General features: G+C 45.1%; 1 protein-coding gene across 1 annotated transcript; it reads left to right on the forward strand.

The window, feature by feature from the left end:
- Positions 1-1685: 1685 nt before the first annotated feature.
- PDCD1 (programmed cell death 1) lies at positions 1686-27383 on the forward strand. Its single transcript, XM_072618816.1, has 5 exons — positions 1686-1977; positions 19085-19429; positions 19781-19939; positions 22893-22927; positions 25057-27383. The coding sequence occupies exons 1-5, from the start codon at positions 1905-1907 to the stop codon at positions 25240-25242; spliced, it is 798 nt and encodes a 265-aa protein (XP_072474917.1). The 5' UTR covers positions 1686-1904; the 3' UTR covers positions 25243-27383.
- Positions 27384-27978: the final 595 nt, after the last annotated feature.

Here is a 27978-nt window from a genome sequence, read left to right on the forward strand (position 1 = left end):
ATCTCATTTTCTCTCTTCGACATCCGAGTGATCTTCCTGTCTCTTGACACTCAGCTTCTCCTAACCTGCCCCTGGATGGATGCCTTGTCCGCCTTGGATCTTATTGTTTTCTGCTCCTAGAAACATAGGCTTCTTCTCATCTGCCATTGGTACTAGAATTATGGAAACCCTTCCTTTTAATTGCATCTGAATATCTAGTGACATTTTTATGGTTTCTCCTAGGCCCTGACCTCTGTTTCTTCCAGACCAAGAGAGTAGTAGCTGGGAAGCTCACTCCTGAGATTTCTGGGGTGAACTGTTTTTTGGGTTAGCAATAGTGGTGGGGTTCTTTACATGTCGTGAAGGGAACAAGTTTGGGATTTGGATTCAAGAGGACCTGGGTTCTAATCTCTGTTCTGTCACTTACTACTTGTGTGATTCAGGGCAGGTGGGTTACTTCCCCTCTCTGGCTCTGTTTCCTTATCTATAAAGTGAAGGGGGTGGGGCAGACCAGGTGATCTCAGAGGGCCTTTCCAGTTTCAAGTGCTTAATCCTACCAACATTTCAAATCCTTTCCCCTTAAGGTTGTCAGGAGCATTTCAGCTGTTCTGAATCTCCATCCCTCCCTCCAGTCCTCCAGGGTCAGAAGAAACATGTCTAATCAAGTCACTCAATATTCACTCCAAAGTATTAACCTGAAATCCTTCCCTTTCACCATGACTTTTTTTTTTTTTTGCACATTGAGGTAGAAGGGACATGGGATGGGTAGGTTTTGATGGAGTTTATTTCTAATGGTAGGATCAGTCAGCTGCCCTTTTCTTTTCTGAGTCTGAATCTTAGCCACCCACATGATGTTTACTGCCTGGTAGAGTGGGAATGGGAGGTCTGGGAAGCAGCAGAGGTCTGGGAAGGAGGCCATGAGGAAAAGGATATTGGTTCAAGGGCTTCAGGGATAGTCTTGGTGGTTCATGGGGGTCAGGAAGCCCTGACTGGATCTGTCTGTAGGCCAACATCTCTGTGTCATCCAGTATCTGTGGTCATATGTCCTAGGTTGCAAGCCTGTGTGAGTATGTGTGTGTGCTTTTGTATCTGTATGTCCTGCTAAGATTGAATCTGTGTACCTGTGTGTTTCTAGGTGTCCCATGACTGTACATATCTGTCTGGGTGAGTGACAGTGGCATGATCTCTGCATGATTGTTTGTGGGTCTGTGTGATGCTGTATGTGTGATGCCGTGTGTGTGTGTTTGTACGTGTGTGTGTCCATCCACCTCACCTCTTCCATCCGAGGCCCTGACAGCCAGAGCCTTGGGAGGGAAACAGAAAAAAGAGAAGACATGGTGACATATCACCTGCGAACTGAGCTCTCTCTCTCTCTAGATATATATACATATATATGTGTGTATATATATATATATATATATGTCTCTGTGTCTCTGTCTTTGTCTCTGTCTTTGTCTCTGTCTCTCTTTCACACATACACACACATGCACATCACAGGGCTCAGAACATGTCAGCATGCCCAGGAAATGCAGCTCCTGCTTTCCCTTGTGGTTTCTTCCTCTCTGTCTGTCACCATCTCCCTTCAAGGCCCCTCTTTCCTCTGCTCTCTTCAGCGGAGCACAGGATGCCAGAAACTGGTGGTTTTTTTCTTTCTTTTTCCAGGCTTTGGGGTGAGATGATGAGAACCAGAGGTAGGAGGAAGAGCAGGGGGTGGAGGATGAGGGGGCGGGGGCCCTACCAGGGCTTCCCTCGCTGTTGAAATGGGGCTTGTTTCCTTTCCATTACCTACTGGCGCCTTGTAAGGCTGAGAGTGAGGACCCTCTGTGCTCCGGGAGGCAGAAGCTGGGCAGGCTGAGGCTGAGCTGCTCCCACTCCAGGGGTCTAAGGAGACCGGCCCCCAAAGATCTCACCCTGCCAAGGTGGCCATGAGGCCCTCTTGGGGGAATAGGGCTGTCTTCTGCATTGGGCTGCTTCTCTGGGCATCACAACTGGCACCAGGTATGTGGGGAGCCCACAGGGCTGTTCTCTGAGTGTCATCAGGCTCAAGCCTGGTGAGGGTCCTATGCCAGGAAGGTGGTCAGCAGATGGGGGGGGGTGCCTGCCAAGGCCCTACATCTAATTCTGCTAAAAGACTTTTGGGAATTGAGCTCAGGATGGAGATCAGTACATCGACCAGAGTGTGATTGAGGGCCAAGTATGGGTAGAAAATGGAATGAAAGGACCAGTAATAACAATGAACTCTTTTATGTTGCTTTGTCTGGGATGAGACACACACACAGACACAGACACACACACACACAGATAGAGACACTTAGAGAGACAGAAAAAGAGGGACACAAAGAGACACACACAGAGAGAGTTATTATGCCATTTTACAGATGGGAAAACAGGTTAAGTGGCGTGCCCAAGGTTACATGCTAGTAAGGCCAGGACTAAGGGCTATAGAATCACAGGCCTGAGTTCAGAGGAACCTCGGAGGTGATCTGCTCCAATGCTTTCATTGTGCAGATAAGGTCACTGAGGCCCAGGTTGGTAAAGTGACCTCTCTGAGGATCAAAGGCAGGACTTCCCAGGAAGCACCTTATAGGTCATTTTGTCCAACTCCCTCATTTGATAGAGCTGAAATGAACTGCCCAAGATGACTCAGGAAATATGAGGCCACAGTAGGATTTGAACCCAGGTTCTCCCTAACCCCAAAGTTAGGGCTGTTAGCTCTTGTTCCAGCAGCCCACAGCATCTTTCCCTTTGTAAGAGACCCTCAAGTCAGGAGACCCGATTAACAGCCACCAACAATAATGAGGAATGAAAGGGAGCCTAGAATGGAGGACTCTATCCTATGGTTAAGACCCTGCTGCTAGAGGGAGAGCAGTTTGGGAGGGCTTCGTGGAGACAGATGCTTAAGGAACCCTGGCCTGGATAGCAAGAAAAGACAAACAGCACATCCTTGTGATAGACGATGGCCAGTGAAGCTCTTCTGGTGCATGCCTCTTAAAAAGCCTGAGGGAAAGGCTATCAAGCAAGCGGCAGAAGTAGGATTCCCACCAGGGGCTCTGCAGTCCAAGGGTCTGGGTTCAAGTCTCACCCTGTTTGCTTTCTTACCTGTGTGACCCTGGGCAGTCACTTCATCTCCCTAGGCCTCATTTTCCCCATCTGTAAAATGAAGTGGTTGGCTCTACAAAGAGCAGGTGCCCTTTGCCTCTAGACAGGACTCCACTCTTTTCGTCATCAATAAATGGGGGTACAGACAGAGTTGGCCCGGGCTGCCCGGTGCATTTGAGAGTTGACCAAATGAAAGGAGAAACATGAAAACAGGTGATGAGATGTCTGGGTGGGTTGGAGACTTTTTATCTGTAATGAGCTTTCTCCATACAAGGTGTTCATCACAGCTACAACTTGTCCTCCTTTGGAGATATTTCTCTAAGACACTCAGGAAGGACCAAAACAGTCAAAACACCAAAACGTGTGCGCACACGCACACGTGTCACATATATGCACATAAGATTGTCTTTCAGGTTAACAGTCTTTTTTCTCTACCACCTACATAAAAAAGAAAAAAAAAGAACTCAAACTTCCCCCACCTTTGCCGATCCTGTATCAGTTTTTCAGAAACAAAATAAGCTCATATTTTCAGTTTCCTTCAGGGATGTGGTTTAGCGTCTCCCGTAAGACTAGGGAAGAACGTGGAAAACTTGAGGAATTCTGAGTCTGAAAGAGTCAACCAGCCAATCATTCCAGGGCTCCTAAAAAGCCTTCTTCCTCAACCATGTACATAGGAGGGGCAATAGGTGTCTCCCAGCAAGGTCTTCATGGACGAGACACCTACAGCTTTCCTTCTCTTCCCCATGGAAGGGAAGAGGCGGCTGAGGTCTTGAGCTCCTCTTGTGCGGGCGGGTGGACCTCCGATGATGGAGGTGTCTGAGGGGAGGAATGACCTGATTCAGTGGCCAGGCCTGGGGCCAGCTCTTCAGACTTATGGGGAGCTGACCCAGGGAGCTCTCTGAGGTGGATGCTCTCTCTTTGAGGCCGAGGTTGTAGTTTCCTTTTCACGAATCCATGAGTGGTTTGCTGAGAGGATTGCTTCTATCCTCTGTGCCTTAGGAAATGGTCTTTGATTGTTACAGGGGCTGAAAATGTCATCACTCCAGGGCCAGGTTGGGGAAGGATCTCTCCCAGGTGATCAAGACTGGAACTTAGATGATAAATATAGTCACATATTCCCAGCTGTTTCCTGGGGGGGTCTTGTGAGAGCTCTAAGATTTAGAAGCTCCCACCTTTACCCGCCCGAGACTGTCCACACGGAATTGAGCTTCCAATCCCAACACACATAGTTTCTCTGTAGGTCTTTCCAGCTCAGCAGAACACACACACACACACACACACACACACACACACACACACACACACTTTCTTTTGTGACTCTGTTAGGGCTTTAAAACCAGTCCAAGGATTCCTACTAAACACAAGTCCTAGATGAAACACTTTTGTGGGATGGGGGTGGGGGAGAAACACACAGCAGTGAAGATCCCCAGGGATAGTCTATACCACATGAGCAGTCAGATCAGCAACATTCAAGAAGGTTCCATGACTGTAGGTGGAGTTTGGTTATAATCAATCAAGATTTTATTAAACATCTGCTTTGTACCAGGTGGAAACAGCTAGGCTCTCAGTGGATAAAGCACTGGGCTGGGAATCAGGAAGACCTGAGTTCAAATTGGGCCTTAGACATTAATGTGTCTATGTGACTATGTGACCCTGAGCAAGTCACTTTACCTCTGTTTGCCTTAATTCATTGCAGAAGGAAATGGTAAACCACTCTGGTTCTTGGACTTTATTGTTGTGCTATGCTCCACAGGGTCACAAAGAGTTGGACATGACTGAATGAGTGAACAACAACTGTAACAGCAATGTGTCATTTGTTGGGGGCAGACCTTGCCTAATGGCCCAAAGATGTGCTTTCACTAACCTCTGACTGAAATTTATTATTTCTTTCAATTATTGAAAAATATGATTCTGAGAAGGGATCTGTAGACTTCCCCAGAACTGCCAAAGAGGGTCATGATTCAAAAAAGGTAAAGAACCCCTGTACTAGATGGTCTAGGGGTCCCCTCTAACTCTGAGATTCTGTGGTTCTGAGAAATACAGACATAAGAAATTGGGAAGAGACCGCAGGTTTAGATCTGGCAAGAATCTCAGAGATGATCTAGTCCAATACTCCCATTTTAGAGATGAGGAAATGGAGACCCAGAGACTGGAAATGACTTGTCCAAGGTTCCCTAAGCAACAATGCAGAGTCAGGATCTGACCACAGCAGAAGGCAAAAAACTTGGATCAACTTCTGAGTAGCCTTGGGAGGAGACAGTGGTCAGTCTGCCTCAGCAAAGGACACATGAAAGAAGGGAGGGGAGGAAGGGGAAACCAGGAGAGAGGCTTGAAGACATGCTGGGAAGGAATGTGTAGGTGGAGGAAAGACAGAGGGAATTCATAGGAAGGCAGAAATTACTAAATGGAATGACAGTGAGCAAAACACCTTGTAAAGAGAAAGACTTGGGAGTGAAATGAAAGAAAATCAGTAGTAGGGGAAGAGAAAAGCCCCAGGGTAAGAACTGAAAAAGGAGACTCATGCATTCATCCAACGTGCACTAATGAGCCCTAGCCGTAGGGGTCTCCAAGGAGATCTTAGGTTAGGTGCTTTTCTTCAGGGGATTTGTTCTGTGAAATTTGGATTCAGTCAAAGGGCCACTCTTGAAGACCTGGAGGGCCACATATCCTCGAGGCTGCAGTCTCCCCACCCCTGGGTTAGCAGATTAGCTGGAAGGGACCTCAGGTCATCTGGTTTACCATTTTCACTTCACAGGAGTTGGGGGAAGGTTCATGTGCCCAACATCTAAATCAGACCTGGTAAATGGCATCAGAGGGATTTGAAACCAGGTCTTTTGATTCCCAGTACTCTTTCAATTGTACCACGCTGTCTCCCCGGATCCCCCAGGACCCAGAATATCACTGGGCATGGGATGGTATTCTACCATTTACTTGGCTTTCCTTGGATTACCCACAGCATGGCATTCAGGCTTTTCTCCCCTTCTTAGAGGACAGCGAAAGAGAGAGCATTCAACAAAGACTCACACTGGGGCTTCCCCAGTGGGAGATGCTGAGGCTTAGCTCAATCACAGGATTTAGAGCTGAGAGGAAGGACATTGAGGCTGAAAGAATTAGGATTTGTCAGCATGGAAAGGAGCTTGTAGAGGGAGTGACAATGGTGGTTTGGAATAAAATGAGGGATTCGAAGGGCACGAAGAACTGGTCTCTATTTCAAACAGACATCCCCAAACTTACACATTTGTATGAAACAAAAGGCAGGGTGATGTAAGACAAGACAGCTCCAAGATTTGGACTCAGGAGACCTGAGCTAAATCCTGAAGTTTTGCTACTTATCAGCTTCAAGACAACAGATCTCTTTTGAGCCACCCAGTTTTCCTCATTTGGAAAATGGGTGCAATAGTACTTGTATTAACTAAAATCTGCATTAACAGTAATCTGTAGGATGGATATAGTAACACGTGGGTCATCTGCCTCATATGACATGAAAACATTTATGCAAAGTACTTTGTAGTCATACAAAGATATGGAACTGTCAGCGATAATTATTACCAAGGGGAGAATAAGCTAGACAGGGTGGAAAGAGCTGTGTTCTTTGACCTTTGAAGAACTTGAATTCAGTTAGTCAGTTATGAAATGTTTTCTGCTTTGGGATGGAGAGCCAGAGAAATGCCAAGGACAGTCACTGCTCTCAAAGACCTCTCAGTCTGATGGGAGTGACAGCATGAAACAACTCTGAGCAAACAGGCTATTGACAGAATAAATTGGAGATCATCTTGGAGGGAAGATGGGGGCCTCCCCCTCAATTTGGGGGTACTGGGGGAATGTAGTGAATGTGGAGTCAGAGGACCTGAATGGCACCAGCCCTGGGTTATGTGACATTGGGCAAACAATTACAACTCTCGGAGTTTGGTGTTTTTTCATCTGTAAAATGGAATAATTGTACTACCTCCTGCACAGGAGTGCTGTGAGAATAATGGGGTCTTGGTATATGGATCTGAGATGCCATTACAATTCAGAGATTCCTGGTCACCAGGGAAAGGTGGGTTGAATTTCTAAACATCTGTGGTTGCATGTGTTGAGAAAGGATCCCTTGGGTCATGGGAGGAATGTGGCTGCCCCAAGGTTTTTCATTATTTCTGTCTTTTTGATTTAAGGAAATTCTGAAAGGATAAAAGCCCATCATTTTAAAAAAGGTGTGTCCAGGCCAGGAAGTGAGATAAGGAAACTGAGCTTAACTTTCTGACCCCCTCCATGGAAAATCAAACTCTGGTCTGTACCTACTAGGCATCCAAAGAGGCATCCTGGCTGAAAAGAAAAGGGAATAGATGTTAGTCCAAGGTCTGCTGTGTTTGTGTGGTCTCCTGGCTCACTCAAGTCCTTGTGTGTCCTTGGCTGAGGCTGGAGTGGTGGCAAAGAAGGGATGGGAGTCAGTACTCTTTCTGGTTTCTGCTGCTCCCCGTCAGTGCTTTACTTTTCAACACGAATCCCTGAAGGAAATGTCCAAATCACCATCTCTTTTCTTTGGCTATGAGTTTAAGGCAGAGGACTTAGGGAGGGAAGATCACACAACCACAGATGGGAAAAGAGAAGATTGCATATTTTTTTCATGAAAACTGTTAAGCTGTTGATAATAGAACTGGTGTGTGTGTGTGTGTGTGTGTGTGTGTGTGTGTGTGTGTATCTTGTACTGTTTTGGGTCAACCTGCCTCTTACAGGACACCATGAATTGTCTGAGATGGGAATCAAGATGATGAGGAAATTTACGGGGATCCAAATGATGATCCATCTTTTGTCAACTTATACACCTCCCTCTTTATTCTCTGTGACCCCTATGTTGATGGATAGCATGTGTTTTTTACAATAATTTTTTACTGATTTTTTTCTTACACACCACAGAATTTCTCCCATTATTCTTCCTCTTCTCTCCCTACTAGAGAGCTATTAAAAAAATTTTAAGTAGAGGAAGAAGAGAAAAAAATCAGTAAATCTAAACAATATATCAAAAAGTCTTTAATTCCTTGCAATGTACCAATGTACCCATGGATCTCCCACCTCTGTAAAGGAGTAGGATGATGGGGTCTTCTCATCTCTCTTCTTTGGAGACATTCTTGTTTGTAATTTTTTGACATTCATTTTTGGTTGTTTTGTGGTTGGTCTTTCCATTTATGTTGTTACAGTCATTGGAGGATGTGCTTTCCTGACTCTGCTTACTCCATTCTGCATCATAATATATTAATCTTTCCATACCTCTCTATATCACTATATCTGCCATTTCTCACAGCACAGTCATATTCCATTGTATTTGTGTACCACAGTTTATCTGCTTCTCAATCACTGAACTTCTGCTTTGCAGCATTGCTATAAATATTTCATCAGAGAAATTCGATAAGAATTTTTCTTCTTTCTATTATTTCCTTTCTTATGCTAGATACTTTACTTTGTTTGTTTTGCAGAAGCTTTTAAAAATTCATGCGATCAGAGCTATCTGTTTTTTTATTCTTTTGGAGGGGAGAAGGTGATGCAATTGAGGTTAAGTGTCCAGGTGACAGCTGGTAACTGTCAACAGAGTTATCCATTTAATAATATTCAATTTTAATAACCTTTTATTCATATTTCATATTTAATAAATATTTAATTAGAAATAATAACAATAATAATGATAACAAAACTATCTTTGCTTAAGAATCCACATTCTACCCATAGCTGTGAAGGGTATCTCATCCATTTCTTTTCTACTTTTAAATTTTATTTTTAAAAATTTATTTATTTGTAGTTTACAAGCTTTTGAGTTCCAAATTTTTTCTCTCTCCTTCCCTTCCCCCTACCCCTCAAGATGGGTTGCAGTCTGACATAGACTCTCTCTCTCCCTACACATTCACTTTAAACATGTTTTCACATTAGTCATGTTACAAAGAAGAATTAGAACCAATGGAATGGACTACGAGAAAGAAGAAACAAAACAAAAAAGAGAGAGCAAGTAATTCTTTTCTCCTGGTTCTGCTCCCCTCACTCAGCATTTGTTCATATAAGTCTTTCCAGGTTTTTCTGAAGTCTGTTTGCTCATCATTTTTTTGACTGTGGATCTTTTTTTTCCTAGATTCTATAAAACATATATTTCCCTCTTATTAATTTAAGTTTTCAACATTTATTCCACAAGATTTTGAGTTCCAAATTTTCCTCCTACCTCTCCCCTTCCCACCCCAAGATAGCATGTGTTTTGATTACCCCTTCCTCCAATCTGCCCTCCCTTCTCTTATCCCCTTCCCCTTTATTTTCTTGTAGGGCAAAGTTTTCTTGTAGGGACACCCCATTGTCTGCATGTCTTATCTGTTTCTTTTTTTTTATATTTCTTTTGGCCATAGATCTTTAATATTAAGGTCCTGTATCCGTTGTGAACTTGTTGTGGCCTAAGCCTATTTTTGTCAGAATGCTTTCCGGTTTTTCCATCAATTTTTATGTAACAGGGAGTTCTTTCCTAAGTAAATTATTTTTTCTGGTTTATTAGGCAATGGCTTATTATTGAGTTCCACTGTTTGAGATTCTCTCTTGTCTGGTCTATGTCTCATTGAGTTACTTCTCTATTTTTAAACTAAGTCAAGATAGGTTTTGGTGATGGCTGCTTTATTATGTAATATGAGTTCAGGAATCACTATTTGCCCTTCATCCCTACATTTTTTCTATATTTCCCTTAATAGTCTACACGTTTTTTTCTCGAAGTATCTCTAGTTCTTATTTTATCAAGTTCTGTAAAGTACCCGTTTGTTAGTTTTACTGGTGTAGCACTAAAAGAGTAGACTAATTTTCATAGAATTTGCCATTCTTATTATGACTTTAAAACAGGCACAGTCCAGCCTTGAGCACTGGATGTTTCTCTAGCTATCTGAATTGTTCTTTCTCTCTTTAAGGAGCACATTGTATTTGAATTTATACACGTATTTAGTATATTTTGAAGATTGACTACACATATTATACACATTTCATAGTTATTTTGAATAAGATTTCCCTTTGAATTATTTGTTGTTATTCAGTTGTTTTCAGTCATATCCATTCCTCATGATCCCATGGACCACAGCACTCCAGGCCCTTTTACCCTCCACTACCTCCCAAAGACACTATCTATTCATCTTTTCCTCTGCCATCCTCTCCTTTTGTCTTCAGTCTTTCCAAACATCAAGGTCTTTTCCAATGAGTCCCATTTTCTCATTGTCTTTTCAAAGCATTTAAGCCTTAGTTTCAGTATTGACCTGACTGATTTGTTCTCTTTGGTGTTCAAGGAACTCTCAAAAGTCTTCTCCATCACCACAATTTGAAAGTGTAGATTCGGCAGCATTCAGCTTTCTGTATAATCCAACTCTCACAGTCATACATTACTAATGGAAAAAAAAACCATAGCTTTGACTATATGGACTTTTGTCAGTGAGGCGATGTCTCTGCTTTTTAGTCTACTGTTCATATTTGCCATAGCTTTCTTTCCAAGAAGCAAACATCTTTTAATTTCCTGGCTACAGCCACCACCTGCAATGATCTTTGAGCCCAAGAATATAAAATCTGACACTGCTTCTATTACCCTTTAGATTCTGAGATACGGAAATGTGCTTTTGTAGATTTTGAAACCTGCAACTTTGCAGAAATTATTGTCTCAGTTAGCATCGTTGATAATTCCCTGTATTTTCTAATGAACCCATCATGTCACCAAAAATCAGGATAATTTTGTCTCTTCTTTACCTATCTTTATGCTTTAAATTTCTCATTTATTGTGATTGTGCTGTCACTTCTGGAATCAAATAATAGTCGGGAGAGTGGGCACTCGCTTTAATTCTGTATTTATTAGAAAAACTAGTTTATTATCATTGCAGATGATGTTTGCTTTAGGTTAGATACTTTTTCCAATATTAAAAAATGATCCTTCTATGCCCATACTTCGTATTTTTTTTAAACAAAGCGTAAATGAGTACTGTACAAAGGTCTTTTCTGTATCTACTGAGATACAGAGAAGGATCATCATGTAGTTTTGGATGCTTTCATTTTTAATGATTGTGTTTATTGTTTTCCTAATGCTATAATATTAGGAAACATTAATTCACATAACATTCATTTCTTGGATGAATTGTTGTAGCTGGTCATGTTTTGTACCAAGAGAATACATTTTATCCATCTTCTTTCTCTGTCTAATTGAATATTCCTGAGTTCCATGAATCTTTTGAGCTCCTTGATGGTCACTATCTCTGTGCTTAGCCTCTCTTCTGTTCATTTTAATCATGATTTTTCTTTCAAGGAACATCTTGTCCCATCCCTGCTAGAGAAGACCCTTCGAGTGAACTCTAACCTCCTTGTAAAGTTCACAAAGCTTTCACTTAGGTTGCTCTGGGTTGATTTACTCTAGGGAAACTGTGTTTGGCACATATGACACCATTTTTTTTTGGTGGAAGCTCTGGGGAAACTTCCTGTAAGAATCCAAAAAGGAGAAAGAGACATCAGGATTGCGAGAGCAGCCCCTGATGTGTCCTACTCAGTCTTTGGAGGCAATGCAATGGCATGGCTGCCATTCTAGACATGCTGGGACAACTGGCTGCTCCTATGTCCTTTTTAGCTCTGGGCTCTGCAGTAGTAAGGGTACTTGACTCAGATTCAAAAGACCTGAATTCAAATTCTGGCTTTGACTCTTACTAGCGGTGTGACTTTGGGCAAGTCACTTTATGTCTTAGGGCTTAAACCCATCTGTAAAATAGGTCAAAATTACTTGATGTGTAGATTCACCTCATAGGTACATTGAAAAGAAGGCATACTGTGAAACTTCACACAGAGAAGAAGTCCTGGTGACCTAAAGCACATTCACTTGTACTGGGAGAGAGCAATTGTTGGTCCCCATGCATTTCTTCTGATGAATTAATCAATCAACATTTATGCACTCGGCACCAAGTCAGGGGACAAACACAGAAAACTGAGCCTTCTCTACTCCCAAGAAGCTTACCTTCTGGACAGGGGGGCAGTAGGCATCAAAGGAAGTGTATAGAGAATGAACCTGAGTGAACTGGTGGGAGGGAAACTCTAGCGCTGAGGAGAAGAGGAAAGGCTTCCTTGGGAAGGTGATGCTGGACTCAGATTTGAAGGGAGGTGAAGGCGAGGAGACAGATGATGCTTCCTGTCTGGGGGCTAGCCTGGGCAGAGTTGGGGAAAAGGGTGATGGAATGTCATATGTGAGGAAGAGCAAGGTGGTGTTTCACTGGAGCCTGGTGCACATGACAGGTACTAATGGACAACACAATTAGAAAGTTAAGTTGCAGTCAGGTGGAGCTTTAAAAATTTTAAAAGACAAACACGGGCATTTGTATTTGGTACTAGGGAGCCTCTTGAATGTAGGGAGTGAGTGAGTGACTCAGACAGACCTTTGGGAATTTCACTTTCATAGGTAGGGGCATGAGGGATTGAAAATGGAGAGACTTGAGACAGGAAGACCAATTAGGAGGCTATTGAGGTAAATGTGTCAGAAGGGAGAAGGGGACAGACTGATATGAGAGATGTTAAGGAGTACGAGAAACCATGTAACATGGAATCCAAGGATCTGCATTCAAATCCCACTTGTCAGGTAGGACTTGGGCGACCTTCAGCAAGTTGTTTAACCTTTTGGGGCCTCAGGTTCCTTATCTGTAAAATGAGAAGTTTGGACTTCTGATGATCTTAAAAGTCCTCTCTGTTTCCAAGTCCATGATTCTGAATCCATAAGAAGGCTTGGCAACTGATTGGAAATGGTGAAAGAAGGGGTGGTGGTGGGGTGAAGGAGGGAGAGAAACTGAGGAAGACAAGCAGGTTGGGAAGCTCCATAAAGGATGGTGATGACCTTGACAGAAAGAGGGAAGTCTATAATGGGACTGAGTTTGAGGAGGAAAATGAGCTTTGGTTTAGACCGGGTGAGTTGGAGATGCCCAGAGGACATAGAGTTGGAAATAATCGTTGGATAGTTTGTGAAAGACTGTACCAACGAACAGAAACATGTTAGTGATGGAATGCTTTTTCCAATAACAAGCTAGTTTTAAAATGCCTAGCACAGATAGAGGATTATGAGTGAGTCACCCACATTTCTCTAACACCTCAACGTTTACAAAGAGCTTTTCCCCCAATAAGCTTGGTTGGTGGGTTGTGTGAGGGCTTTTATTTCCATTTTACGAAAGAGGAAACTGAGTTTCAGGGACATGCAAGAGGGGGGGAGAGAATCTTCGCTGGTCCTGGGTCTTCTAATGCTAGTGTCACTGCTGTCTCTCAGGAGAAGTCTATGCCAAACCCTCTTGTGGGTATAAACCACACACTTACACACTAACCCAAATACATTTATTGATACGTACGCTTACTAGCCTTCTGTAAAATGTGGCTTTGTCCTACGTTGGTATTTTAAAGTCAAGGGAGGCCAAAGGAGTTTGAAAGCGGCTTCCCCAAAACTAACTCAGCACTTCCTTTGATGGCAATCTGCCTCCTTTTTAAATTTTGAAGCCGGAAGGAGTCCAAATGGCTCATTTAACAGAGGAGGAAACTGAGGCTCTGAAAGAAAAACTGACTCGCTTTAGGTCACACAGTGAATTCATAGTAGTTTTGACTTTTGAAATTCATTTTCATGCGGATTAAAAAAGTTTTATGGGGAGCGTTGGGGGTGTGCTGCTAAAGATGTATTTACTCTCTGAAAAAAAAAATGTGCACACAACACTTTTAAGCCTGATTGTCATTAGTAACATTTCTCTACCATTTTCTTAAGTCTGCCATCAACAAGACAATAAACCAGGTCCTGATGTGTAGTGTTAGTTGATTTCTGAGGTGTTAATATTTCCGCTGGAAATTTAACAATCCAAATTGAACAATCAGTTCACCAGTTTGAGCTGGCTCCAGCCACCGTCAGTCCCCTGGTCCTTGAGGGATGTCAGCGGCTCTTAGCATTCAGGGACATAGAAGAAAGTCTAAGGGATACCACCTCTGCTGGCCACCTTCCTTGTGAGCATGAGCAGAGTTTGGAAGTCAGACTTCCCACAGAGAGATCACTGGGTGAAATTTTAAACACCCACAAACCACAGAGCTCCTCCCTCCTCTAGAATTTGTCGACATGACTTGTGCAGGTGACCTTTGCCTTCCTGCATGACACACCTCTCCGACTCTCCCTCTTAGCACCCAATCCTCAGGCCCCTCGTTGGAGGGATTCAAACTGGAGAAATCTCTTCTTTTTTCCCCACTTACATCTTTTCCCCATATTCTTTCCACAAATCAGCAACCAGCAAGCCCTGACTCTGGGCCAGTCATTGTGCTGAGCCCTAGGGATACAAAAGAAAAGCACAAGCAGCTTTTGCCTGCCCTCCAACGACTTGCATTCACTGGGGAAGACAAGGTGTCCCTAAGTCAGTATATACAAGAAGAGTGCTATTTAGAAGACCACCAGAGAGAGAAAGTAGCAGCTGGGCAGGAGTGCAGAGTATGCCTCCAGGAGGCCTTACCTAGCGTCACAAAATAACGAGTGTCAGACGCAGGATTTGAACTCGAGTCCCGTGACTCCCCTTCCACCACCCTGCTGATCTAGAGCTCGTGGCTCCAAATCCAACATGCTTGCTGCTTCTTGTCTCACTGGAACATAGGGAATGACTTTTATTGTCACAGACTAACACTGCCTGTCCCTAACATTGGCTCCAAGGGGCCAAATCCCCCATGGGATTTCTCCTCCCTGTGTGTTATTCATAGTTAATGTTCTGGGTTAGGACAGAGAGCATTCAATTGTGCAGGGTAGTACTGATCTGAAATATTGTCCTCACTTGATCAAAAGCGAGTGAAATAAAGCTTTAGAGTTGTTTCCAACACCATTCCAGTTCCCATCACTATGTTTTTGCCCAGGTGGGTCTCTGCATTTTCTCTTCACCTTCTTTTCTTAGGACCTGTAGCTGCCTTCAGACTCAGGTGTAGCCTCCATAAGGCCTTTCCTGAGCCGCCAACTTGATAGGGTCCACACCCTCTTAAAAATTCTCTCGTATCAGTTTGCATAAACTTTGTAATCTTGGAATTACTCCTCTGTGGGTGTTGGTCTCCCCACACTGACAAAAACTAAGCTTCTTGCAGTCAGAGAGTGATTTCTTGTGCCTGTGTCCCTGGGTCACACAGTAGGTGCTTAATCACTATTTGGTGAACTAAATTGGGTTGCATCCAATGTAACTACAACCAACCATGAGAATGGGAGGTGAGCCTCAGTTTCTCCCTTTGTAAAATTGGAGAAAATAGGTTGGAATAGACCTTTTTTAGTCCCTTTAAGCCTTCAATCTATGAGTGTGAATGGTTGGTCTGTCTTCCCCACCTCCCTCCTCCAGAGTTTACAACTCAGAGGCTGCCTTTGGCTTATCAGTGTTGACATAACTGAAGTTTTTAAATGTATTTCTCAGGTCTTGGAGTTATCATTCCTTTAAAAAAAACCCCAAACCTCTGGCTGTACTATCCTTCTAGCTTGGAGAGGAAGCTACCCCAGTTCAAAGGACCCTGTGCTCTCCACACTCCACCCCCTCTATCTAAAGAGCATGTGGATGGTGTTTGCATCCTTCTCTCTACCCTGGCCCCATTCAGGGAAGCTATTTTCCTTGAACCTTGAGGGTGGGTGCAGCTTTTTTGGCAACCTGATGCCAAAGGCAGTTAGGTTTCAGAACACCCACCCATACAGCCCTACCTGCCTGAAAAGGGTATGTTGACTAAGAAGGCAGAAACAGTGGCTGGGCCCACAGTCTAGGGTTCTAATCATGAGCAGGTTAGAGAAAACGGGATTCAGGGTCCATCTGATGTGAGAGGCTTGTAGAATCTTAGGACTGAATGAGCTCTGGGGGTATCAGGTCTGACCTGTACCTCAGCAGGGAGGCCCATCATGATATCCCCTTGTTCAGTCATCTGCCCTTGAGGCTTAGCTTTGGTCAGTATGGAAGATCTTCCACCATCTGGTTTCAGCCTCATTTCCAGGCTCACACCTTTTTCTTCCCAAACTGTTTATTTTCCATATCTGACATCCCACCTCTGTGCCTTTGCTCAAGTTTTCCCTCATGCCTGGAATGCCCTCTCTTTTCATCTCTTCTTCTTGGAATGGACCTTGAGGGCCATCGCCTACAAGGAGTCTTTCTTTCTCTCCCCTTTATTCCTGTGCTTCATCCCCAAATCTACTTTGTATTTACTCACGTGTGTGCCTGCCACTCTGCTCCCTTGCTGTCAGTGGAAGATCAGCTCCCCGAGGACAGGCATTGCTTCCTTTTTGGCTTTTGCTGCCTCCAGTGATCACCACATACCAGTAAATGCTTGAATTTTCTCTTCAGTTTCCACTAATCTCTGCTTTATCTTCATACCTCCACCCTAGGATTCAAAGGATCAGCGACTGGGAGGTGGGAGGGTTCTTAGGAGCCATCCATCCAACCCTTTTATTTTACAGCCCAGAGAGGGGAAGGCACTTGCCCAGGGTCACACAGTTAAAATGCGTCTGAGGTGAGAGGTGTCTAAGCATGAAGAGTACTGGATGAAACTGAGGAGGGGGTTGGAGCAGGATCGGTCATTCCCCAAATACAGAAGCTTTAGTTGATATGCACACTCACCAAGGGTCATGGGCAACCCTTTACTTGGTGTCAAGAACTTAATTTCATTATAAATTGGCTCCAGTCAGCATGGCGATGGCATTCTGTATGTGTCGCAGCACTCATCCATTCCCTACAGAGTCTGATCTGTGTCAAATGCAAGACCAGGGGAGCCCTGGCATTGTCTGATAGGATGGGGCAGTTCTGTCCCTTGGGCTGTGGTTCTCAGGGACCATTAAAGTCAACTGGCCTTGGACAGCACAGTCACTCAGAAAGATTAAAATAATGTGCCTCCCACTTTGGTATGTGGCCCGAATTCATCGTAGGCCAATGATAGTGAAGGCCAGGCTTTATTCATGCCTCATTAAAGGAAGCTCTCAGTCTTCCCATTCATTTGGGGGATAAGTTTCTTGCTGGTGGCCCATGGGGTGGCTTCTGCCAAGGCTCAGATATCTTTGCTGCCCCAAGAACATGCCAGATTCTCCGATTTGGGGGCCCCTCAAATACTCCAACACAATGCTGCTGTTCTCTGTCTTCTCTAGAATCATTATCCCTAGTTTGTTCGCTCAATGCACAAAGGGCACATGCTCGGGGGCCCTTCATTCACATTCTGGTCTCCCCCTTCTGGATGATTTTCAATGCCTTCCCTAGCGTGTAAATGAATGAATAAATGGAAAAGCATTTGTTAAGTGCTTACTAGGTACTGAGCGCGATTTTAAGCATTGGTGACACAAATAGAAAAGATGGCCCCTGCTCTGATAGAGCTCGTGTTCTTAGAGCGAATGATGCACATGGGAAGGGTCAACTGCAGGACAGATGGTAAGGCCCCTGCATCTAAGGGGGGAGGGGTCCAGATGCTCACATGTATTTTCTGTATCATTCCCATCGATTAAATCAAATTTGATTCTGATGTTAAACCACTGGACAGCACCAAAGACTCAGCTGATGTTAACCTCCTTTCCCATGCCTTTTGCAGCTGTGGCTGATGAGGATGGGGGCTGTGGCTCCTGCAAGAGCAGTTAGCAGGGTCCTATCTCCCCAGGGGTTTCTTGCCTGGACAACAGCTTCAGGGACAGGCTGGAAGTAGGGTCAGTGGTCTATGGAAGTGGCACTGCTGCTCCTGGGGCTCTTGGGTTTTCCTGACTGCTGTGAAAGTTGGTTGGCAGTGGATGCCAGTGTTGGCATGGGTGGTGGACTCCTTGTCCACTGAGATTGGTCTCTCAGATAATGTGTGATTCCTGGTAACAAATATGGTTCTCCAGATGTGGTCTGACCAGGGCAGAGGACAGAGGGCCTACCCTCTCTCCAATCCTGGACATTTTACCTTCGATAAGGCAGCCCGAGGTGGCTTTTGTTCCTTACACAGCCATGCCACTGGTAATTCAAAATGAGCTTGTCCCTCCCTGAAAGCTCCTCATCTTTTTAAATGTACAGCTGGATAACCATGCCTCCCCCATCTTGTACTGGAAAAGTGGACTTTTGGGAACCTAAACGTAGGATTTTACATGTATTCCTATTCAATTCCACAGTACTTCATCCAGTCCAAGGTTGGTGAGTTTTCCTTCCTCCAGTATGTTAGATGTCTCTCCCAGCTTTGTGTCATCTGCACACTTAATGAGCATGCCACGCATGCCTTTATCTAAGTCACTGACAAAACTGTTAACTTGCTCACAGCCAGCCTAGCCTGGTGTCCTTCTTGCACGTTGGATTGAACCCAGTCATTCATGTTTCCCCTCTTTTCCATAAATACAGCATGGGATGCTTGGTTTCCCCCGCTCCTCCCAGAAATTCTTTTATCTTATTCTCTTAGGGTCTGGTTTTCATTCCTCTCACGATCATGGGAATATTTGGTGATAATTAGGTGTGGTGGAAAACGCACCGACTCCAGAGTCAAAGGACCTGGGTTCAGATCCTGCTTCTGATGCTTACTACTTGTATAACCTTGAACTAAATCACTTAACCTCTCTGGGCCTCCTTTCCTCAGATGAGGGGGTCTAAAGTAGATGACCTTGGAGGGCCCTTTAAATTTAGGATCCTCTGATTCCCTCACTGTATAATCTTTACCTACGTGGAAAACCCTGTGCCCAGGACACAGCCATCTTCAATACATGCTGGACAAATGGTTTTCTTGATTGAATGATCACCAATTAAACTGGCTCGGTTGGGACTCCAGAAAACAATAGACCCAAGAACAGTTTTATTGGCTTATTCCAAATCCCCTTCCTTTTACAATCATTTCCCTTACCTGGTAGTCCCTCCCTTTGTGGTAACTCTTCAGCTCAGGGTTGGAAAGGTCTCTCAGTGACTGGCTAGCCTAATCTTAACCTCAACAGGGCTGAGGTTAGGGGAGGGTAATATGGTGTGACAGAAGGAGTATCATGTGGGTAGATAAGGGGTCAGAAGCCAGAGATGTCATAGACAACAAACTCTGATTTCTTTTCCAGTGAAAACCAAGTATAGCCTTGGCTTTCGGCCTCTGCAACTCACAAGGACAGAAGGAGAAAATGCCACTTTTATCTGCGAAGTCCACAAATTACCTGTTCTCGTCTTAAACTGGTACAGAGAAAAGAATGGCAGCCAGCCTGAGAAGTTAGCTGCCTACCCAAAAGACACACCCAGCTCTCACCTGCAGGACAGGTATCATATAGCCATGCTGGCTGATAATCAGACCTATGAGATGACTATTTTGGGATTACAGCTAAACGACAGTGGGAGATATTTCTGTGGAATTATCAATTTCAAAATGCCACCAGTGGAAGAAAGTGATCGGTCAGAGCTCAATGTGACAGGTGGGTTAGTTATCCTAAGGAAAAATGGGCATCAAATGATGTACCAGGGACTGAAAAAGGTCCCTGCTCTAAGGCTGTGTCCAGTGAACTCAAACAGGGTAGTCTGGGCTCTAGATAAATTCCAGCTTGGGTCATGTGCCCCTGCTGTGGGAACTAGCTGCTCCTCTCACTCTTTCTTACCCAGTCCAGCCCCAGCCCAGCCCCAGCACCCCATATACCCCTGGCTTCCCATAGCCTCAGCTCTATGGGATCATGGACGACCCATGGGGGAAAGCACATGAGAATGAGCTTCCCCAGGTGCCACTTCACCAGAGGCTTGAGATGTCTCCCGCCTTCTTCTCTAACCTTTAGAAAGAATCGTGGTCTCAACAACGACTCCTCCCTTCACCACCCCAGAGCCTACAGAAAAGTTCCCGTGGTTGATTGTGGCCATCTCTGTTGTTGTGGGCGCTGTACTGGTCCTGCTGCTGCTCTGTTGGATTCTGTTTGTAGAATTCCGAGATCGAGGAGGTAACGGCTCTCCTTAGCATCCCTCCCCCGCCCCCCACCCCTCCTCCCACTTGGGTCTTCCTTGACAAGGTTGCCTTCCATCCTCTCCGTAACAACCGATGGACATATTGGCTCCCCTGCTGGAAGTAGCTCCTTGAGAGCAAGGATTGGTTCTGCTTTCTGTCTGTGTCCCTGGGGCTTGGGGCAGAGGCTGGCGCATAATAAATGCTTAAGAAATAATTATTAGCTGGTTGTTTAATTGCCGTTCCATGCTTGGAGGAGCTCAAGAAGTCAATGCTGCACTCTTCCTCTTCTCTTTCCTTTGCTTCTGCATCCTCATCATCGGTGAAGTAGTGATAGATCACTAGCTTGGAGTCAGGAGGCTTGGGTTTAAATCTCTGTTTTCGGGTGAACGTGGACAGTCATTTTAATCTTATCACTGCATTTTCTTCATCCTCACAAGAGGGGTAATAATACAGCTCGCTGCAGTCACCACCTCAGGGTGTGAATGGACCACTGTGTTGTTCCACTGAAATGTCTGATTTCTCAGAACCTAAATTCACTTCCTGGCCACCACTTCTAGGTGTTTCCTACTCGTGTTAGATTGTTAGCCCCTTGAGGGTGGGTGGATGAATGGATGGATGGGTTGGTGGATGGATGGATGGGTGGATGGATGGATGGGTGGGTTGGTGGATGGATGGATGGGTGGATGGATGGATGGGTGGGTGGATGGATGGATGGATGGGTGGGTGGGTGAAAAGCATTTAAGCACTTACTATGTGCTATGGACTATGGTAAGTGCTGGGGCTATAGATACAAAAACAAGACAAATCTCCACCTCCACCAATAATTTAACTTCTCTGGATCTTAGTTTCCTCATCTGTAAAAAGAAGTTGGCATAGACAATCCTTGTAGTACTCGACTATAATCCTCGGAACTCTCAAAGACCAAGATTTGCAGGGCATGCAAGCTTTTTCTCAGCTACAAGCATATAATGATAAAAATAAATAATAATGATATAGCTAACGTTGGTATAGAGTTTGCTTATGTGCCTGACACTGTGCTAAGTGCTTTCCCATCATTATCTCATTTGATCCTCACAATAACTCTGGAGGCAGGTGCTATTATGATCTTCATTTTATAGATGAGGAAACTGAGGCAGACTGTGGTTAAGTGACTTGTCCAGAGTCACCCAGCTAATATCTGAGGCTAGATTTGAATTCAGGTTTTCCTGGTCCCTGGCCCAACGCTCTATCCACTGCACCACCCAACTGTTATTAAGTTTATTAAGTGCTTCCTGGGTGCCAAAAATGTGCTAGGATTGGTAATACAAAGACAAAAAATAAAATGGTCCCTACTTTTAAGAAACTTACATTCTGTTGGGGAGATGGTGTCTATATGTAGGCATATGGGCCCCTTCTCCTCCCTGGTCTTACACTGGTCTCCACTTCCTTTCTTCTTGTGACACTGATTTTATAGAGAAGGAAACTGAAATCATTGGCCCCTCACAAGTGGCAGAGTGAAGATTAAAACCCACATGTCAATAATACATGTGAAATCCAGTAGAACATATTTCCATATTAGCCATGTTGCAAAAAAAAAAAAGCAAATGAAAAAGTCCATTTGCACTCAGAGTTCATCCACTACACTGCAGGTGGAGAACATTTTCCTCATGGATCCTTTGGATTTGTCTTCGATCACTGTATTGGTCAGAATGAGCTTGTATATTTCTTAAAATTTTTTTTCTTTATTTTGTTAAAGATTTCTCAATTGCATGTAAAAACTTGAATTGTTGTAAATGAGTGTTTATTCATCTAAAAATTTTAGAGTTCCAAATTCTCTCCATTTCTCCCATCCTCCTCCACCCATTGAGAAGGCGGGAAATATGATCACATTATACATGTGAAGTTACGCAAAACATTTCCATATTAGCCATGTTGCAAAAGAAAACAGACAAAACTCTCCAAGAAAAATAAAGTAAAAAAAGGCTGCTTCCCTCTGCACTGCGGGTTTACCAGTTCTCTGTGGAGGTGGAGAATATCTTCATCATGGGGCTTTTGGAATGGTCTTGGGCCAAGGTCTTGGTCAGAGGGAGCTAGTACATGTCTAAGGCGGAATGTCAAGATTTTCCTGGCTCCAAGAGCAGCCCTCTGCCTCTGGCAGCCCCCCCCTACTAGGCAGAACATCTGGAGACTTTGATCAGCCTCGGGTTTCCCTTTCCCCAGGGTCCTGTCATGCTTACTGCATCTTCTGTGGCCCAGTTTAGGGTGGGGGAAGTGGTGATATCTCAAAGTCCCTTTTCCTCTCTGTTTGCAAACAGCTGGGACTTGCAGCTGCAGCCTGGTCCCTCCCTGGCCTCATCTCCTCACCTGTTTCCCTTTCTTACCCTTCCTCCTGCTCTGATGCTCCGTGAGGGGTGACCATGGAGGAGCAAGACTAGTTTCTACGTATTTGTTTCATTTCCTGTTGGTGGGACAGCAGCGGCTGCTCTGGTCCTTGGGCTATTTGTTGGTGAGGGAGAGAGTGGAAAACAGGGAGGAAAGGCAGCCCAGGACTGGGCTGTGGAGATCTCACTCCCTCACCCTCTGCTGTCCATGATGAAACCTTCCTGCAATGATGCTGCCTTATGCAACATGGCCCTCCTGGGGGGCTCCACAGGGCGTCTCTGGGCTTCCCAACAAATATCTGTTCTGCTCCAGTGTTCTCTTTGGGGATTTTGCTTCAGATTTCTCACCTTTCAGGACCAGAGCTTTCTTGCCCACTTGTAATCTCTGGGGGCTGGGGAATGGTAGGTTTAAAAGAAGAGAAGCCTTCTGGCATGAGGGAGGGAAAGGCAGAGTCAGGAAAGATATTCCTGGGAGTCACCCATTTAGTGCCCTCCCCTGTCCCAGGAGCCCAGATGGGGGCTGGGAGTTGACCACTGGCAGATCTCAGCTCTTATATTTCTTCTAACCAGTAACTATTTTCTTTACAGGGCCTGGTAACTTGGAGAGTGACAAGGACTCTCTGGTGAGTTTCTTTAAAGTCCCTTCCTTTCATTTTGACCAGAAGTGTGACGCTGTCTATGTTTGTGGAGGTGGCTTGGCATGCGTGTCTCCTTGTGGAGAATCCTGGATTTGGAACCTGAGGACTGAGTTCAAATCACAGCAACGCCACACTGTGTACATCCGGCTAAATCCTTTCCCTCTTCTTGGCCTTAGTTTCCTCTGCTGTAAAATGGGTAAACTGGGCTAGCTACTCTCTCAGGCCCATCTGACTTTAGCTCCTAGGGTCACCATAGGTGGTGGAAAGATCACTGAATCAGGTGTCAAAAGGACTGGGTTCGAAGCTCAGCTCTGCCCTTTTTCACCAGTGTGATGTTGGACATGTCACTTCAGCATGACAAAAAGAATTCTGGAGTCAGAGGTTCAAATCCAGATATCTGTGACCTTGGGCAAGTTAATTCCACCTCTGTAGGATTTGAGCCTGGTTATCCTGACTCCGAATGGAATTGTTCTTTCTGCTGTATCTCCCAAAAAAAGAAGAGAGAAAGAAATGGGGAGTGGAGATAGTACAGAGGAGAAAAAGGCAAGAAAGAAAAAGAAAGGGTGCATTTGGTGGGGGGTGGTGGTGGTGGCAACAGTGGGCTTCCCTAGTCTCCCCTTTGGTCTGAAAGCACCTCTGGAATCACCGTGGAAGTATTTGACAAATTTGTTTACCGCTTGTGCCTTATGTCCAGTAACATAGCAAATAATGCATTTTAGCTCTATAATTCTTTTAACATTCCCTCCCTCCCTCCTTCCTTCTTTCCTTCCTTTTTTCCTTCCTTCCCTCCCTTCCCTCTGCTAAAACCCTGACACTAAACTCATTATCTGTTTGGACTTAGGCAAGTCATTTACCTTTCTTGGGTCTCAGTTTCCTGATTTGTAAAAGAAATAAAAAACATTTATTAAGTGCCTACTGTGTACCAGGCATTGTGCTAAGTGCTTCACATATATTATATCACTAGATACGTACACTAACCCTAGGATGTGGATGTTATTATTGTCATCCTTGTTTGACAGTTGAAGAAACTGAGGCAGACTGGGGTGAAGTGACTTGTCCAGGGTCACCCTACTAGGAAGTGTTTGAGGCTGGAGTTGCACGCAGCTCTTCTTGACCCTGGACCCTGGGCTCCAGTCACTGTGTCACTTAGTTACCTCTAAAAATGTAAGGGAATAAGTAAGCATTATTAGGCACCTACTATGTGCCTAGCACTTCACAAGTATTATGTCATTTGATAATCACAACAATCCTGAAGAGTACTTGTTATTATACCCATTTTTCAGTGGAGGAAACTGAGGGAGACAGAGGTGAAGCAACTTGCCTAGGATCACACAACTAGTTAAATATCTAAGGTGAGATTTGAACTCAGGTCTTCCTGATTCCAGCCTTGGTGCACAGCTGGACTAGGTATCCTCTGAGGTTCCTTCTCCTCCTTGATCTATGATCTGTAGGGTTAGGGTTAACTTTAAACCATAAATCAGTGACATTTCAACCTCACATTATCACTCACAATGTAAGTGGGTGTTTTTTTGCAGATGGAGAGAGAGAGGTGAAAGGAAGCTAAGTGACTAATCCAAGGTCTTACTTGTTAGTGGCTGTGTTCTTTTTCCACTCCCTGGTATCATCATCATCACCATCATCAAAAATAGTAGCACATTAAGGTTTACAAACCCATATTATCTCATTTGATCATCACACTGACCCTGTGACATAGGTGTTATTATGATTCACATTTTACAAGTGAGGAAACTGAGGCAGGCACTGGTTAAGGGACTTGCCTAGGGTCACACAGCTGTTCAGTATCTGAAGCAGCATTTGAACTCAGACCTTCTTGACCCCATGTCCATAGCTGCCTTTCAAAAGAGGTCAGAAGATGGGTGGGATAGTCCTTGCCGAAGACATGGTCAGATGGTCAATCCCTTCTGGATTGCACTCCTGGTCAGAGGCAGAGCTGGCATTAGAGAACAAGGTGTCTCTGGCTCTCCAGTCCCCACACTATAAACAAGGATGTCATTCAGGCTGTCCCACCTGCTGGATGTGGCTAATGCTGAATGCTGAGGGAGACTTTGGAAGTAATAATGTTCAAAGAATCTGCTGCATTTTCTTTTTTTTAGTCCTTGAAGAAGACTGAGCCACCTGTCACTTCAGTGTCCACTGTGGTCTATGGCCAACTGGATTTCCAGAGGACTGAGGTCCCCAAACAAGGTGGGGCCGACTCATGTGAACAAACGGAGTATGCCACTATCGTCTTCCCGGCAGAGAAGTCAGCATTCTACAGCAGCTCTCCCCATAGGAAGTAAAGTGCTGCACCCTCAAGAGGACCTTGCAGACTTTTAGAACCTCTGGATGGGATGTCTCTTGGACTCTCAGAGGACTTTCCTTTAAGCATAGGCTGGTGGGCTGTCCCTGAGGAATGGGAACTCAATTCCTTCCCTCCTCCCCATCTGCTGCTCCACCTGGGAAGGGCATGTTCTGAGAGAGAAGCAATGTGTCCTCACCCCTGTCTAGGGGTCCCAGGAGATCATAGGGGCTTATAGGAATGTTTGCTTTGCAGCCTGACTGGCATTTATTTGCCCTGGGGGCTGAGAGTGCAGATGGGCCAAGCATAGGGGGCTGTATTTGATCCTAGTGACTGTAGGAGTCAACAGGACATATATCCCCTTGTACTTGAAGATCCCAATGCTGGTGCTCTTAGTAGGTTAAGAAAGCACTCATTGAAATCTATCCTTAGCTAGGAGCTAGGCAAGGTGAGTGTCATTCCTCTCATTCGATGGATGAGAAAACTGAAGCTCAAAGAGGCCCCCAGGAGGCCCAGCTAGTTGCTAGCAGAGCTGGGCTGGACTCCTAAGCTGTTCCATGCTGTTCCCAGCCCCCAACTCCCCCACCACATTGCCCTACTGGTTGGGGGTAGGGGCAGATTCCCGGTCATTCATAGAATGTACAGGTGGAAGGGGCTTTGAGATCAAGTCCCTCATTTTATAGAAAATAGGCTGAAAGAGGGGAGGGAACTCATCTAAGATCCCTGCATGGATGGAGGGTGTCTACCTTGCTGATGCAGACCAGTGTTTTCTCTGAAAGTTAGTCTCAGCAGCTGTCAATATAAAGTTCAATCATTTGCCCAGGGCCACACAGTCAGTGAGTATCAGAGGCAGCCTCTAACCCAGGCCTCATTTGGGGCTCTTCCCATGGCGTTGGATGGGAAGGCTCATTCAGGAGGACAGCAGATGAATGGGGCCAGATGGAATCCTCAGAGTTAGGGCAGAATGACAGAGTTTCTCCTGGGAGAGTGGAGGATTTGGGGGCAGAGCAGTGAAGGGGAGGAAGGGAGCATGCCCTGAGACACACTCAGTACTACAGAGATGCAAGGAGGTGTTGGCAAGCTAGACACCTTTCCCCCCAAATCGACCCAGTGTGGGCATTTTTAATGAGAGTTCATGCAAACTCTGTGGGCAAAGGCTGCTAACTATGAAAGTGAAAACCTCAGAGGCCTTAAGGGGTAGAGAGGCTGGGCCTGAGTAGGGGACTCTTGTCCTCACCTGCCTGAGGCTGCTCTAACCTGCAGCTCAAGGGCTGGGAAGCCGGGGAGTCAGAAGAGGGGATGGAGCCTCCTCCCCACCCCCATCCTGACCTCGATTCTGACCCACTCCACTGCACAGCCCTTTGTTGTCCTTGGTCACCAGATCTGCCTTTCTCCCTGTCCGCCCAATCTCCCAAGGCTCCATTGGGCTCCACCAGCCCAGAGCTCTACCGTTGTGCACCACAACCATTTTGGATTTGATGGGCTCCTCAAAGCTGTGGATGAACTTCTTGCAGGACCCTAATACTCCCACACACCCATCTCCAGGAAGGCTCCTGGGCTGTGACTGGTGACTTTCTGGGCTAGTCTCAGCCTGGATAAGAGCAATGGATCTGAGGCTGGTCTAACCTTTTCCTTTAAAGAGTACTCCTCATCTTTTCAATCAGTGTGTCCATCGCTGGTCTGGGAACCACTTCTTGAATCTGTGTATACTGCGATTTGGCTTCTTACAGTGGTTGGTATTACTGTTATTTATTTGAACAAGAGGCATTGGTGAGCCCTGCATCCCTGGGCTCTTGCTGGGCACTACCCGTATCTCTGATGGTGCTGCCCAGGGGGCAGTCTGCTGGCACTGCCAAATCTTGTATTTAAGATGGCCTTTGATAAATGAGCTGTAATTCTTTAGTTATTCTGCACATTTGCACTTATCCTGGCCAGTGAAGACCACGGGGAGAGGCTGAGATGAATCTAGCCTAAAGCTGCTGCAATGGACTTTTGGGATGGCAAGAGAGAGAACTGAGTGGAGAGCAAAAACCAGGCTACACGTTGACATCCCCTATTTTTTTGTAGGCCCATTTGGGCTTTGGTGCCTCATTTCTATGAGTTTGTTTTCTCCTGTGTATTTAAAAAGAAACTGTCTTTGAAGCTGTTTGTGAATGTGGTCTTGTTTTTGGTGGGTGAAGATGGGGGAAGGAGAGGCCAAGGAGAAGTAAGTGGAGGAAAGGGAAGTAGCTCCTTAGGGACATAGATTGATGTCTAAGTCCTGCACAGGAAGCTGGGACCGACACCAGCATCCTCTACTCACTGACCTCCAGGGGCCCCTCCTAATGTCCATCCACCAACTAAAAAGCATCGATTGTTACCCTCTCCCTTGTGGTCTGCACTCTCTGAGGGGAAGGGGGTGGGCTAGAGAGACCAGAGACTGGCAAAGTCCTGACCCCAATGAATCTAAATATAGAGGGGAGAGACCTGAACTTGGAACATGAAAAGTGAATGAACAGTACCACCACCTCCATTTATGAGGCACCTACTGTGTGCCTGACTGGCCCTAGGGATGCATAGACGAAAGCTGAACAGCTCCTCCCCTCAAGAAGCTTTTTTACTTGGATGATCCAAGAGAGCTGATGGTTGAACTACACACAACTGATCAGAATGCTACAGGATTCGATTCAATTAAATGAGTATTAAGTCCCTACTATGTGCCAAACCCTATGCTAGGCCCTGGGGCTATTCTCAGAAA

Source organism: Notamacropus eugenii, chromosome 6 (genome assembly GCF_028372415.1).
Source record: "Notamacropus eugenii isolate mMacEug1 chromosome 6, mMacEug1.pri_v2, whole genome shotgun sequence".
NCBI classification, from domain to species: Eukaryota; Metazoa; Chordata; class Mammalia; order Diprotodontia; family Macropodidae; genus Notamacropus; species Notamacropus eugenii.

Excerpts from the sequence above, each read along its gene's own strand:
- PDCD1 (XM_072618816.1), top strand. The coding sequence starts at position 1,905 with ATGAGGCCCTCTTGGGGGAATAGGGCTGTCTTCTGCATTGGGCTGCTT. Across the intron at positions 19,430-19,780 it reads GTCAGAGCTCAATGTGACAG|AAAGAATCGTGGTCTCAACA; the intron begins GTGGGTTAGTTA and ends TCTAACCTTTAG. Across the intron at positions 19,940-22,892 it reads AGAATTCCGAGATCGAGGAG|GGCCTGGTAACTTGGAGAGT; the intron begins GTAACGGCTCTC and ends TTTTCTTTACAG.